This window comes from Ranitomeya variabilis, chromosome 6, assembly GCF_051348905.1.
Source record: "Ranitomeya variabilis isolate aRanVar5 chromosome 6, aRanVar5.hap1, whole genome shotgun sequence".
In the NCBI taxonomy this organism is placed as follows: Eukaryota; Metazoa; Chordata; class Amphibia; order Anura; family Dendrobatidae; genus Ranitomeya; species Ranitomeya variabilis.
This window is the reverse complement of record NC_135237.1, coordinates 172,351,097-172,366,392: the sequence shown is the minus strand read 5'-3', so window position 1 is coordinate 172,366,392 and position 15,296 is coordinate 172,351,097. Positions and strand designations below refer to the sequence as shown.

At 38.2% G+C, this 15,296-nt stretch overlaps 1 protein-coding gene across 1 annotated transcript in view; it reads left to right on the top strand.

Annotated features, from left to right (window-relative positions):
* The window catches only part of TARP (TCR gamma alternate reading frame protein), a 68,658-nt gene extending 53,943 nt beyond the window's left edge, over positions 1–14,715 (top strand). The window contains exons 3-5 of the mRNA XM_077271660.1: positions 1,063–1,107; positions 4,951–5,265; positions 14,597–14,715. Of these exons, the coding sequence (XP_077127775.1) occupies positions 1,063–1,107; positions 4,951–5,265; positions 14,597–14,715 (479 nt within the window). The remainder of the gene's footprint in view (positions 1–1,062; positions 1,108–4,950; positions 5,266–14,596) is intronic.
* The last annotated feature ends 581 nt before the right edge of the window (positions 14,716–15,296 follow it).

The following is a 15,296-nucleotide window of genomic DNA, read 5'->3' as shown; positions in this document are numbered from 1 at the left end:
CATCTCCTGAGACCAACTCCCTGTTATTCTCCAACCCTAACAGCACTAACCGGTCGGTACATCTGACATCTGCTGACTCTCTTAGTAATGCTGATCCGGCGCTGCACGTGGTTCGCAGCGGTGAGACTGGGGCCTCCAGTCTGGGACTTTGTACATTTTTAGCCATGCAGCAGACCTTTCCCCATTCAGCACCTCATTCCAGGATCACAAGACCACGTAAACGAAAACCAGTATACTTCATCGCCAAACAGAGACAGTGCTACACTTTTCTCCAGGACTGGCTCAGACACTTCTCGCGCCACCTACGGCGACATTGTGGGATTTTCCAGCCACCATCGTCCAGGAACCAGAGATTCATAAGTTAACTCATTATTGCATCCGTTGTAGTTATTTTATTGCCATATACTGTACACATTGTGGGCCTGTATATTTACACCCCGTTACTTCCTGCGTGGAGTATTTACTGTTGAGATAACTATATATATATATATATATATATATATATATATATATATATATAAAACCCGTTAACTCTTGCTCTGCCTCCTGCTCGTCCCTGCATCCCGCATTCCTGCTAGATCCCTACATTATGAAGGGTTTAAGCAGTACTCAACCTATAGACAATTTTTTACTAAATATCACCATACAGTACTCAATTAATATTGTGATAGTATCCAAACAGAATCATACCTTGACCAATTAGTTATAATAACATAATGTAGTACACAGAGAATACCTCTATAGAGTTAATATATAATGGTTTGCAAATTTTACAGACAAAAAAATAGAAAAATAATACTTGCATACAATGATCAGAAAATATGTTCAAATGCTGTATTGATACATGCAAGTGTCAACATATGAACCACTTTGGACAAAATTAAATCCAATTAATATGACTGATTTTCACATTTTGTTATGAATACTGTACATATTGTAAACTTAACTATGTCATCTGAGCAGCTGCATCCTCTTACTAGAGATGCGTGACAGTTGACATTCATGCGTCTGGAGACTGATTCTAATCTACTCTAAGGATTCTTGTATGGGAAAACTGCACAGTGTATATTCCAGTGTTTGGCCCTGGAACCAAAGTCATTGTATCAAGTAAGTACAGATTTCAGTTAAATGGTAAGTGTCAAAAAACTTCACGCCCATCTTTGCACATAATACACTCACGGTTTTGCAAGGCGGCCTCGTCACCATAAATATAAATATCTAGATACATTTAATAAGGAAATTCTACTTTTTATTTTATGTCCCCATTATACTGTATATAATGATGCATTGTTATGAAAAGAAGAAACTACAGTAATAAATTATATAATAATCATTTTTAAAAGCAGGCAAAGCATCAGCAGCTCATGGCTTTCCATGTTAACAGCAGGTACTTAAATGGTTAATTATCTTTTTTAATTTAAAAAAAATAATTATAATTATTTAAAACATAAACATAAAAACTATAATTTTATATTTTTATTTTCAGGTTTTAAATGTTTAAAATTATTTTATTTTTTGGATGGAACAATTTATTTTTTCAGTACAACTTTTTATATTACACTATATTTATTTTTTAATTAGTCCCACTAAGGAACATGAAGCTGCCAAGCCATGATCACTTAGAAAATGCCCTGTAATGCCTGGTAATTCAAAGCATTATTGTCTGCAAAGCATTATAGCAAGCATGATCTCCAGGCACATTTTAAATTATTCACAGCACATATATTAATCCTTTTTACACTGCTATATTCCTCTTACTGCGTTATTTATTATGTGCCTATATACGCTCCTGAGAAGATATATATACAGTATATATATATATATATATATATATATATATATATATATGTGTGACTGGGATATAGCATCACACTTAGCAAGTCAGTTTGTGGCACCTTCCCCCCTTTTTTCCTTCTCACCAGCACTGGGATTGTATCTCCTTGAGTGCAACACTTTAAATAGACACTTTTTCAATATCCACTTTATTATAACCCTTATTATAACCAATAAATATGCAATTATATAACTTAATACAAGGGATTGTGAAATGTAACTGTATATACCCCTCCCTCTGCTCCTGTGTTTTTGTTGCACTGATTTTTTTTTTTTTGCTACACCGTTATAAATGTCCACAAAACGAAGACCTGGGGGGCTTATTAAGCTCATGACTGAATTGGTGATCCATCATAGAGGCGTCAATGAAAGAAAGAGGAATCCCATCATCCAGAATCAAATAAATCTCATTACAGTAGAGTTGAATGCCGACTGTACAATCTCAACGGCTTATATGATGTAGGGGATAGAGATCGATCAATTTCATTTATATTAATTTATATGTACTTTTATTTTCTTCTGAAGGACATAACAGACAAATTATGAGATGCTTAGTTACATCAGTTGAAAAAAGACATAGGTCCATAAAGGTCAACTTTTTTCAATTAATGACATATTTTTTATTGCTTGATTATTTGTAACCAATAATAGTATTTGTTACGAGAAAAGCTGACATGGTATTTGCCATTACTGCATATTGCAGAACAGCATTCCAGAGTTTAACTGCTCTAACTGTAAAGAACCCTTTAGAATGTCACCTGGTTCTTTGTAAGGTCCTTGGAATGTGCCAGTTCTTTGCATTGACCGTACATATAAACGAGATCTCATCCGAGGTTCATTTTTTCTACCCTGAACAGGTCTAACTTTTCTGACCTTATTATACGAGAGACTTTTCATCCCGTTTATTAACCACATAGTACAAAATAATGTAACTGTACATCAGCGCTTGGGTTCATATATGTTGAGGGGAGCACCCTCCATACACATGTTACAGCCAGCACATATCTGTAACATGAACAATCATCCCCCCATGGTACTCGCGTGAAGCCCAGCCACAGGTGAAGCTTCCCAGGAATCCACCATTTACATAATACACTGCAATATTGTGGTATAGCTGTATACTGTATAATATAAATAATCAGTCGATTACAGATTAAAAAGTAAAAATTCAAAAATAAACAAATACAAAATCTATTAGATGTGATTTAGTCTCCTTTTCCCTCACTCTGCATGATCAAACAAAAAATAATTAAATAAGCATATTTAGAGTCACTGCATCTATAAAAGTCCAATCTATCAAAATCTAAAATTAATTAGCCCAGTTGGTACTGTATTTTTCAGATTATGAAATACAGTTTTTTCCCCAAAATTTCAGGGGAAAATGGGGGTACAACTTATAATCCGAATTGTAGCTGTGGTGGAGCTTATTGGCTGCTGTGGAGCGGGGTCCCAGGGTCGCTGCTGCCGGAAGCTTCTGGTGGTAGCAGAGGCAGGAGTTAGATGATGGCTACGGGCCCCAGGCTGAGGTGTTCAATGCTGCAGGGGTTCTGCTGACATTTTGTGAAAGCTCAGAGCCACGCCTTTTCCAAAATTTGTTATGCTGTGGACTTCAGGGAAATGGTGGCTGGAAATGGTGTATGCACAAATTGAGATCTCGACACTGAGATCTCATCTCCCAAGATTTCAATAGCGCATGTGCTGCTTCCGGTGGCCATTTTCCAGGAGTCCACTGCATTATAAAGTATTGAAAGTGCCGGGCTCCAGCCTGTCACAAAATGTCAGTGGTAACTGCTGTAGAGAGGAAAATATTGAAACATCAGAATTGTGGTTGTTCAGTCACTACACCTCCCTAAAAAAATCAATAAAATGTGCCCAAAACATTGTAGATGCCCCAAAATAGTACCAGCAAAATTGGCAGCTCATTATGAAAAAAAACAAGCCCTAACATAGGTCAATGAACATTAAAATAAAACGTTACCAGTCTTAGAATACGGTGACAGAAACCAACAGTTTTCTCACACATAAATAAAAATATGTGTTCAAATATTGCCATAATTGTACTGACCTGTAGAATTAGATTGTCAGGTAATTTTTACCAAACAATGAAAAATGTAAAAGCAAAGCCCAATAAACAATGGCAGAATGGCATTTTTCACCATTTCATCCGCTTGGATTTTTTTCCTGAATATTTTATCGTAAAATGAATGGAGTCATTTAAAACTATAGATTGTCCCACAAAATAATAACCTTTCAAACGGATATGTTGGTTAAAAAATAAAAATGTTATGACTCTTGGAGGAATGGGAGGCAAAAACGAAAGACTGAAAATAAAAAATCATCCTGCGGTATGGTGGCTTGGCAACCTGTTTGTTATATTCATGGAGAGTGCTAGTCTTCCTTACGCCACAAATCTTATTCCAGTCACTGACTAGAGTAAGATTTATGACAAGGCTCATACGGACGCACAAGCCATTTGTCTGATGCTCCTGAATCATTAAGAAGCATGCTCTTTAATGATTCAAGAGTGTCTGACTGCAACGCATCCCTACATCAAGGCTGACATGAACAACGCCAGATTTGATAAATCGGAGCCTATATTTCAGTTAATATTAGGATAGTTAAAATACCCCCCAAAATGGAGCCACTATTATTTGCTGCCTTTTCCATTTGTTGCAGCATTTCATCCTGTACCTGTTCACTATGCTAGTAGTCTTATAACAAACTCCAATTAGTAGCTCACCATTACTGCCATCCCCATGTATTTTACCAATAATGACTCTATACTGCCACAGCTTCCCCATTCAGCAAGGTCTTAAAGTGGATCTTTCTCTGGATTTTCTAACTAAAACTGAGCAGCTCCTCAAATTCCTGCTGATCTACTGTTTCTGGAACAGTTTATCTTTTTTTCTGTCCCCCTATGTTTTAAAGTTATGCCACCCGGTTAAAAAGATACAAATTTTCCCTTCAACCAACTGGGCGTCTACCACAGAAGTAGTAGCCTCCAGATGTGTCATTATGTCATGGGGCTCATCCAGGTTTTTATTTCACTCACCACATCATAAACATTTTTGTAACTTTGCTTATGACCATTTTGTTCTTTTAATAAATATTTTCTAGATCAACATGTGAAACAACCAGAAGTGTCCATCTTGGCTTCATCCATGAACAATTCTTGTAAGAAAGGATCTGTAACTTTACTGTGCAACCTGCAAAATTTCTTTCCTGCTGTAATTAAAGTAGTCTGGAAAATATCAGGGAGCAATGAGGAGCTGGAATCCGAGAATACGGAGACTATGCACAATGCATCCAATAACATGTACTCATTGTACAGCTGGATTACTGTCGGAAAACCAGACGTAGGCAAAATGTATAAATGCATGTACAAACATGAGTCAACTGGAAACACATGGAACGAAAAAGTGTATAATACAGGTAACTGTCCTTACTATGTACATTCAAGCAGTCTAAATACACATATGCTTTGCAATATAACAAAAATGATAATGTATAAGATTACGGTGTCAAAAAAAATAACTCACTTTTAATTTCTAAAGTTTATACTTAAAGGGAGAACCTGACTGATAAATTTTGCATGATCCATGGATAGAATGTACAGTGGAGAAAATAAGTATTTGATACACTGCCTATTTTACAAGTTTACCCACCTACAAAGAATGGAGGGGTCTGTAATTTTTTATTGCTGATAAACTTCAACTGTGAGAGACAGAATCTAAAAATAAATAAACAGAAAATGACATTGTATGATTTTTAAATAGATTGCATGTTAATGCATGAAATGAGCATTTGATCACCTACCAACCAGCAAGAATTCTGACTCTCACAGACCTGTTTTTTTTAGTTTAATTGTTTTCTGTATAAAAGTCACCTGTCCACACAATCAATCACACTCCAACCTCTCCACCATGGTCATGACCAACAAGCTGTCTAAGGACACCAGGGACAAAATTGTTGACCTGCACAAAGCTGGGATGGGCTACAGGATAATAGGCAAGTAGCGTGGTGAGAAGGCAACAAGTGTTGGCACAATTATTAGAAAAGGGAAGAAATACAAGATGACTGTCAATCTTCCTCGGTTTGGAGCTCCATGCAAAATCTCACCTCATGGGGTAAGGCTGATTCTGAGAAAGGTCAGGAATGAGCCCAGAATTACATGGGAGGACCTGGTCAATGACCTGAAGACAGATGGACCACCATCTCAAACATTACCATTATTTAAAAAAAAAGCCATCATGGATTAAAATTCTGCAGTGCATGCAATGTCTCCCTTCTCATGCCAGCACGTGTCCAAACCCATTTGAAGTTCACCAATGACCATCTGGATGATCCAGAAAAGGCATGGGAGAAGGTTATGTGGTCATGTGGTTCCTCTGCCCTGCTTGGAGGAAGAAGAAGTATGAGTACAACCCCATGAACACCCAGGGCCGGCGTTAGGTGCAGGCAGAGAGGCCCCCAGCCAGGGGCACTGAAGGTTGAGGGGGGCCCCTGCAGAGTATGCAGCCACTATTGGGCCACTCGCTCAAGATTGCGGGTGGGAGTGAAAGGGGTCATGCAGCATCTCTCCCTCCTGTAATCATACCACTATCCAGAGCCTGGGAGAGAGCGGCATACTGAGTGCAGAAGTTCAAAAAGGGGGCATGTCATGCAAGGAGAGAAGCTAGCCAATGAACTCTTTCCCCACCAAAGTGATGAGAGCCCTCACTGGCTGCTGCCGCCTCTGTCCTCCTGGATGGCGCACCCCAATGGTGAGTACTCACCTGTAGTCAGGGGCCCTGGCCGCACAGCACACAGGACAAAAGTGGAAAAAGAGTAGGACTTACAGTGTGTCTTCTGCTCCCCTCACTGTTCTGTTCCCAGCAGCATCTCAGAGTAGAGGTCGGGGGAGAAGACTCACTGCACAAAACAGCACGGCAGCAAGCGGTGATATTAGTCCTCTGCTCTGTGTCCCCATCTCTCACATTGGGGTCTGCAGCCCTCTCCAGCTGATCTCTGCACTATGTGGCCGACCACCTCTAGGGCGTATCTGAACACCTGATATCACAGATTAGTATGTGTGTATGTATGTGCTTGTATATGTTTGTGTGTATGTATGTGTGCATCTGTGTATATACAGTATGTGTGTGTATCTATGTGTATGTTTCTCTCTGTGGGGGTATCTGTGTATGTATGTAAAGTATATGTGTGTGTATGTATGGTATATTTGCATGTCTTTGTGTGTATGCATGTACAGCACATGTATATGTCTATGTATATATGTACAGTATATGCGTGTATCTGTGTATGTGCAATATATTTGTATGTATATAAGGTATACAGATCTGGCAAAACATTAAGAGACCACCACATCAAAACCCTGTCATGGGCAGCCCAATCTCCAGACCCGAACCCCATTGAAAAACTCAGGAATGTAATCAAGAGGATGATGGATAGTCACAAGCCATCAAACAAAGAAGAACTGCTTAAATTTTTGCCCAGAAGCAGTGTGAAAGACTGGTGAAAAGCATGCCAAGATGCATGAAAGCTGTGATTAAAAATCATGGTTATTCCACAAAATGATTATTTCTGAACTCTTCCTGAGTTAAAACATTAGTGTTGTTGTTTCTAAATGATTATGAACTTGTTTTCTTTGTATTTTTTTGTTATTTTGATCATTTCTCATTTTCAGAAAATAAATACGAAATTTATTGCTTGGAAATTCGAAGACATGTTGTCAGAAGTTTATAAAATAAAAGAACAATTTACATTTTACTCAAAAATATATTCCTGCATTGTCAGCTGGTTAGATTATATAGTTAAAACTTAACCTTTAATATCACTAGTAAAAGTGAAAAGCAGAACGGCACTAGAGCTGTACAAATTCCAATAGACCGGACTGAAGGTGGACAGCTGGTAATCAGGCGTCACGAATGCATTGAGGGTTATTTGGTGCTCTGCATGAAACTGTGAAGCGAATATTTTTTTGCCGCATATTCTTTTCTTCATGTACTTGGATAACCTTTAATATACTCATTAAAAATTCCCTTTCAAAGTGCACATAGTGAAAAAAGTGCTGGTGCAAGATATAGTGCAAATAAAAATTATTTGTACACACCATATATACCAAAATATGAGAGCAATTTCTATGAATCTTTAAGTATGGTTTTTCTGTTCCCTTGCCATATGGTCCTTCTTATGTATGCTGTCTCCCAACGCGTTTCATCGTCTTTAGAATCATCAGGGGAGTTATGACATCAATTCTATAAAGTGCGAGCATTGCACCTCATTTAAGTGATATAAGTCCAAGTAATGTAAAATACAGGTCACCCACCAGAAAGATAGGGACTGTGTACTGTATTTGAATACTTACGAAGTATAAGATATAGAAAACCCATACTTAAAGATTCATAGAAATTGCTCTCATATTTTGGTATATATGGTGTGTACAAATAATTTTTATTTGCACTATATCTTGCACCAGCACTTTTTTTCACTATGTATATACACTTTGAAAGGGAATTTTTAATGAGTATATTAAAGGTTATCCAAGTACATGAAGAAAAGAATATGCGGCAAAAGAATATTCGCTTCACAGTTTCATGCAGAGCACCAAATAACCCTCAATGAGTATATTCAAGGTTATGTTTTAACTATATAATCTAACCAGATGACAATACAGAATTTTAGGTTGGGTCCAAAAATTGCCCCTGCTGATCAAAAATATACCTATAAAGAGAAAAATCAGACAAACTGAACATCTTGCAGTGGTCTCTTAATTTTTGCCAGAGCTGTATATGTATGTTTATGTGCATGTATGTACAGTATATGTGTATGTTAATGTGTGTATGGTATGTGTATACTATGTGTATATAACTATATGTGTGTATGTATGGTATAGGTACAGTATGTGTGATATATGTATGTATGGTATGCGTGTGTATGTATAAATGGCATATGTGTGTATGTATGGTATATGTACAGTATGTGTATCTGTGTGTGTGTATGTACGGTATGTGTGTGTATGTATATACAGTATGTGTATCTGTATGTACAGTATATGTGTGTGTATGTATGTACGGTATATGTATGTGTGTATGTACGTTATGTATATGTATGACGGTATATGTTTGTGTATCTGTGTGTATGTATGGTATATGTGTGTTTGCATGTATGGTATATGTATGTGTATCTGTGTGTATGTACAATGTATGTATGTACGGTATGTGTGTGTAAGTATGTGCAGTATATGTATGTATGTACGGTATATGTATGTGCATCTGTGTGTGTATGTATGTGTGTACGGTATATGAATGTACGCTGTATGTGTGTATGTATGTACGGTATATGTATGTAGGGTGCATGTGTGATCAGTGGGGATTTGTCCACTGGGCCCCCCAGAGATTCTGAGAACAGGGGTCTGCAGTCTCGACCTAGATGGAGCAGAATTGTGCCTAATCGGGCCTCTGCTCTTTCCATTATCTATAGAGCTGCTGAGCGCTGTGCTCAGCTCTTTTAATAACTTCCATAGACAATGAATAAGCCGGACTCTGCCGATTCAAGCAGCAATCACGTAACCATGAAGATGCGCTTTGCACACTTGCTGTCATGTGCCAACTAGAGAGTCAGGAACGTCTGCATGCTTCTATTTACTGACAGCCGACACTACTTGTCACATGACTGCACGTCTGACTGCTCTCGAACCAGCAGAACTAAATGCTAACAGATATTTATATATATATATATATATATATATATATATATATATATATATATATACACATATATATAGGGGAAACAGCACAGCAGACTTCCAGAAAAAAAAAGAAGTGATGTTTATTGCCCAAATGGCATGGCGACATTTCGGATAAAATCCTTTCTCAAGCCCACACCAATACTGACCCACTGCCAAACCGGTCATGCTGAAGGATGTTGCAGGCAGCAGATAACTCTCCATGGCTTCTCCAGACTCTGTTACATCTGTCACATGTGCTCAGTGTGAACCTGCTTTCATCTGTGAAGAGCACAGGGCGCCAGTGGCGAATTTGCCAATCCTGATGTTCTGTAGCAAATGCCAAGCATCCTGCACGGTGTTGGGCTGTGAGCACAACCCCCATCTGTGGACGTCGGGCACTCGGACCATCCTCATGGAGTCACAGACACATTTTGCAGGGCTCTGGCAGTGCTCCTCCTGTTCCTCCTTGCACAAAGGCTGAGGTAGCGGTCCTGCTGCTGGGTTGTTGCCCTCCTGCGACCCCCTTCATGTCTCCTGGTGTACTGACCTGTCTCCTGGTAGCACCTCCAGCCTCTGGACACTACTTTGAGACTCAGTAAACCATCTTGTCACAGCGCGCATTGATGTGCCATCCTAGATGAACTGCACTTCCTGAGCCACTTGTGTGGGTTGCAGAGTCCGTCTCATGCTACCACGAGTGTGATAGTACAATCTATATTCAAAAGTGCCCAAAACATCAGCCAGAAAGCATTGGCACTGAGATGTGGTCTGTGGTCCCCACCTGCAGAACCACTCCTTTATTGAGTGTGTCTTGATAATTGCCAATAATTTCCATCTGTTGTCTATTCCATTTGCACAACAGCATGTGAAATTGTTTGTCAAACAGTGTTGCTTCCTACTTGGAGTTATATTCTGTTGTTTAAGTGTTCCCTTTATTTTTTGAGCATTGTATAAACAGGGTGGGCCATTTATGTGGATACATCTAAATAAATTGGGAATGGTTGGTGATATCAACTTCCTGTTTGTGGCACATTAGTATATGGGAGGGGGGAAACTTTTCAAGTTGGGTGGTGACCATGACGGCCATTTTGAAGTCGGCCATTTTGGATCCAACTTTATTTTTTCAATTAACTTGGTTAAGAACTACAAGAAATATCTGACTTCTGTAATTGCAAAGGTTTCTGTACCAAATATTAAGTTCTGTTTTTCTATTGTATCAAATACTTATTTCAGGCAATAAAGTGCAAATTAATTATGCAAAAATTATACAATGTGATTTTCTGGATTCTTTTAAGTTTCTGTCTCTCACAGTTGAAGTGTACCTACGATAAAAATTACAGACTTCTCCATTCTTTGCAGGTGGGAAAACTTGCAAATCGGCAGTGTGTCAAATACTTATTTTCCCTTCTACTGTATATCAGACATCAGCTGAATGTTTTCAACCATGGATGTTTAAAAAACAAACTTTAAAAACCACGCGGGGACTAATCTTTTAATGTCAAATATATTCTATGCAGCAAGTGCTACAAATTATCACCAGGTAGCAAACATCCTAGATGATGATATTAGAAGTATAAGGGCTCACTCACACGAGCGTATGAATCAGACAAGTGCTATCTGATTAAAAATTGGAATGCACTTGGCCCTATCTTATTCTATGGGGCAGTGCAGATCTGCCCAATGTTATTCTAGGGGGAAGTGCTGTTTTTACTTTGGAAAAAAATGTAGTTTGTGTCATGAAGACTCATAACTTTATTTTTTTGGGATCTGTTTTTTATTATTCCATTTCTCTATTCACATTTTAGCACTGGTTCCATAGTACTTGACCCTTCGATTGTTACAAACTGTGATAGTTTGATATTGTAGCAAAGGCTCCCAGCTGCAATGGAACATGTGAGGGGAAGGCCTATAGACGAGTACTTTCTCTCCCCTCCAACATACACACACCTAGATAAGACCACCTAAATGTTCCTACCAGTGGCTGCCCTGATCGCTGCTGTTATAGTAAGGTGATGGCTGTATAACACAGCTGGCACTAATAGCGTAAGCAGTGGGCTCAACCCAAGACCCATTCTATATACTCACACCTGATATCTGCCATACATATACATTGGATATCAGGAAGGGGTTGGAATGCAAAAATTAAAGCTGCATTGTGACTGGTTGCCGTGTCCAACAGGACTAATTTATTGCTGAAACAATTCTCATAAATTAGGTCCAGTATTCTTGTTGACATCCAAAGGTAGAAAACTCGAATACACCTACTACTAAAAACCTACCTTATATTTTTAACAGCAGAGATCTTTCTACCAGTGTATCCAGATCCAGCCCTAAGTCTATGCCAAAAGGTTTGTGACTGTTGTTTAAAGTGCTTGAAAATAAGGCAGACATTTGTCGCCATATTTTTGGAATTTCTATTTTGTGACATTTTGAACAGGCGTTTCTGACATTCTGTGGAATATGCAAATTGTCTCTTCAGTGAGGACAAGGACTTGAACTCCAGTGCCACCTATTGGAGTAGCAGTAGGATGAAAGTCAAACCAGAATTCCAATTTGCAGACACGGTGTTTCGGGGTATTGCGCCTCATTAGTGAAACACTGTATCTTCAAATTGGGATTCTGGTTTGGTTTTTATCTTTAGTCATATTGCAAGGCTTGTTAAAGGGTCGATAGTGACTTGTAGGATCGCTACTTCCAATAGGTGGCACTAGAGTTTAAGTCCTCTTCCTCTCTGAAGAGACAATTTGCATGTTTAATTTCCCAGAGGAGCATGCAATGTTTTTAAGTCTCCACATACTGGCATGCCAGACCAGGCTTGTCACTCTCCACAAGAAGAAACGTTACCCCTTAGATGATATTCAAAATTCTTTGTAGAAAAATGCCAGAAAATATCCATAACTTGATCATGAGGTGTTTTGCTAAAACACCAATGACCCCAAGAACAGTACAGCTACAAAGACCAAAATGTAATATGTAAACTATACTTGAATATATAGAACATAATCATTAAAAATATTATCTAAACAGGATGGATAAAGCATTCCTGCACAATGGAGCACTCTAATAGTAAGTAAACCCAATTTAATTGATTTAATACATTTTAGTCATCAGTGTTATAATAATTTTGCAATTCTAGTCCTTGCATAAGGGTACATTCACAAACTCATTTTTTTGCCCCCCACTAGCCCCCTTTTGTCTGTTTTTAAATGTAAAAATCTGTATTTAAAAAAGTATGCTTTTAAAATGGATTTTTTTCTGTTTTTGTTTTTTCCGCTATGTTTTACAATTCATTAATTATGTGATTTTGAGATTTTTAAGGGAAAAAAAGCAGCAGAACACACCGTAAGTCACAATAACACATTATTTTTTTATTAACCAATTAGAAAAATAAAATTGAAGGTCTATGTGAGATAAATGCAACCAATTAGTAGAAAAAATGCTATTCCTTAAGCATGACATGCTTGTAAAGAATTGCAACAAGAAAAAGAAAATGTCAGCCATATCAGAATGGTGAAAGTCAGACACCTGGTACACCCACTGATCAGCTGTTACCAAAGCCTGCTGTTGTCGGATATCAGCAATTGCAATACAGCTCTACGAACGGTGCATTGGCTACAGCAGGGTACTGCTCGTCCACCTTATTTGAATGAATAGGAGCGGCTGTGCAGTAACCGATTGAGGCCACTACTGAGTTGACGGAGGTGTACTGTTCAAGTCCACAGATACTAACATCCGGTAGTCACAGGCCTGGAGAACAGCTGATTGTTGCTGGTGCTGGGTATCGAACCTCGAGCAATCTGATACTGATGACCTATCCTAAGGATAGGTTATCAATATTAAAGTAGTGAGGCAACCCTTTAAAGGGAACATGACTGATGCAGAACTTGTCATTCTGCATCCAAAATTTGAAACAATTGTGAAGTTGTTGAATTTGTCCAAGCTATCAATTCAAGATTTTAGATAAATACTGTAGGCAAACAGAGCACACCAGACCTCATAGGGATACGTTTATAAAAAGATATATTACAGCCAGGTAATTAGGTGCTCACCTAAGCAACTCCTGTGAAAGCTCAATAATGGTTGCTGCTGCACCGTGGCTGATGGATGAACTCCACCAGGAAGCTTGAAGGTAAAGACAATTTGCAGGGTTGGGCTCCTCTAACCCAAATTAAGATCCTTTAACCAATAATATAAAATGAAAATTAATAACTGATTTTTATATTATTGGATCAAGGATCTCCATTTCTGTTAGCGCAGCCAAAACCCGTGAATTGTCTTTTCCCTCATTCAAGATTTTACGCATACCAAGAAAACTACTTAGTACTATTGTAGACAATAAGTTTCTAATAGATGCCTGACAGCGAAGCCAGCCATACACATTTTATTGCTGACAGGCAAATGATGCTTTGGCTAATCATTTGGCAGACAGACATTGCAGCTGAATCTCCCATATACGGGAGTGCTTGCTAGGCCAAGCACTCCTGTGTTCTCTATGAGAAAGGCCCCGAGTAACATGTCATTTTGGCTTATATTAAGGAGAGCAATGTGATTGGCAGTCCAAAATCAGACATGCGCGATCAACATCTCTCCTGACCATCAGTTGGCCGGTGTCCCCATACACATTAGATCGTCAGTCGAACCTTTCAATACCAACAGGTTCAGCCAACACTAATCTAATAAGCATGAGGGCCCTAACATCTTGGACAACACTGACGTGTACCCAATCATTGATGTCCATACTATTAGATCATGCAAGAAGTAAACATATCATCACTAGCATGGAGAAAAATGATTTGTTCAATATCTGTGCATACATATTTTTTATAAATACTTATCAAAAAGATGTTATTATGAACACTGACATACTAGAAATATAAAGCATAAAATGCATGTAAACTTTTTACTGAATAATGAATTTAACTGAAAAAGACACTCAAGACAAAATTTTGTATCTATCTATCTATTTTAATCATTTTGCTCATACTGTACCTGCTTTTGAAATATTAATAGAATTTGCTTGTGTTTCATATCTTGCAGGAGGAGATGTTAACCCCATGGTCATTCGAGCAGCACAACTTATCTACACCCTGCTGTTTATTAAAGGCTTGCTGTATTGTCCAATCCTGCTTTGTGTTAAGTTGAAAACCAACAACTGAATATTTCTTTTCTCTAACCTAAAAAGGCTTATTTCAGCTTTGTAATAATGCAATATTCAGATAATAAAGGTTGTTTCAGTGAATGTATGCCTTTAGATGAGCTAAAAATGTAAACTTACATAATTATTAAGAAACTAGTATTAATAAAGGTCCCCTTCTCTGTCCATGCACAGGCCATGATAGACAACTAGGACCGGCTATTGAAGTAAGCCAATAAGTCCCCTTGCACTTTGTTCAGGGCACCTTTTCTCATTACAAGTATGTTAGTGAGCTGTAGTGTAATTAATGTTTTAAACATACGTTCACATTTTTTTCACGTGGACAACTCTCTTAAAGGGGTTGTCCACTACTTTGTGCCTTTCATATGTCCTAACTCTTCCTAAAAAAATCACTTTTCTAGTGTATGTTGATTATTTTGTTATTTTGTCTGCTTCTGTGAGTTATGTGACTGATTATAGTCACTTTTGAACTGAATTGTTATTACTGAACTGGGCACCGGAATCGGACAAAATAAGAATTTCACATCTCTGATGGAGGCGGAGCTGCCTTTCTATGATTGACAGTATGTCCAGAATCCAATT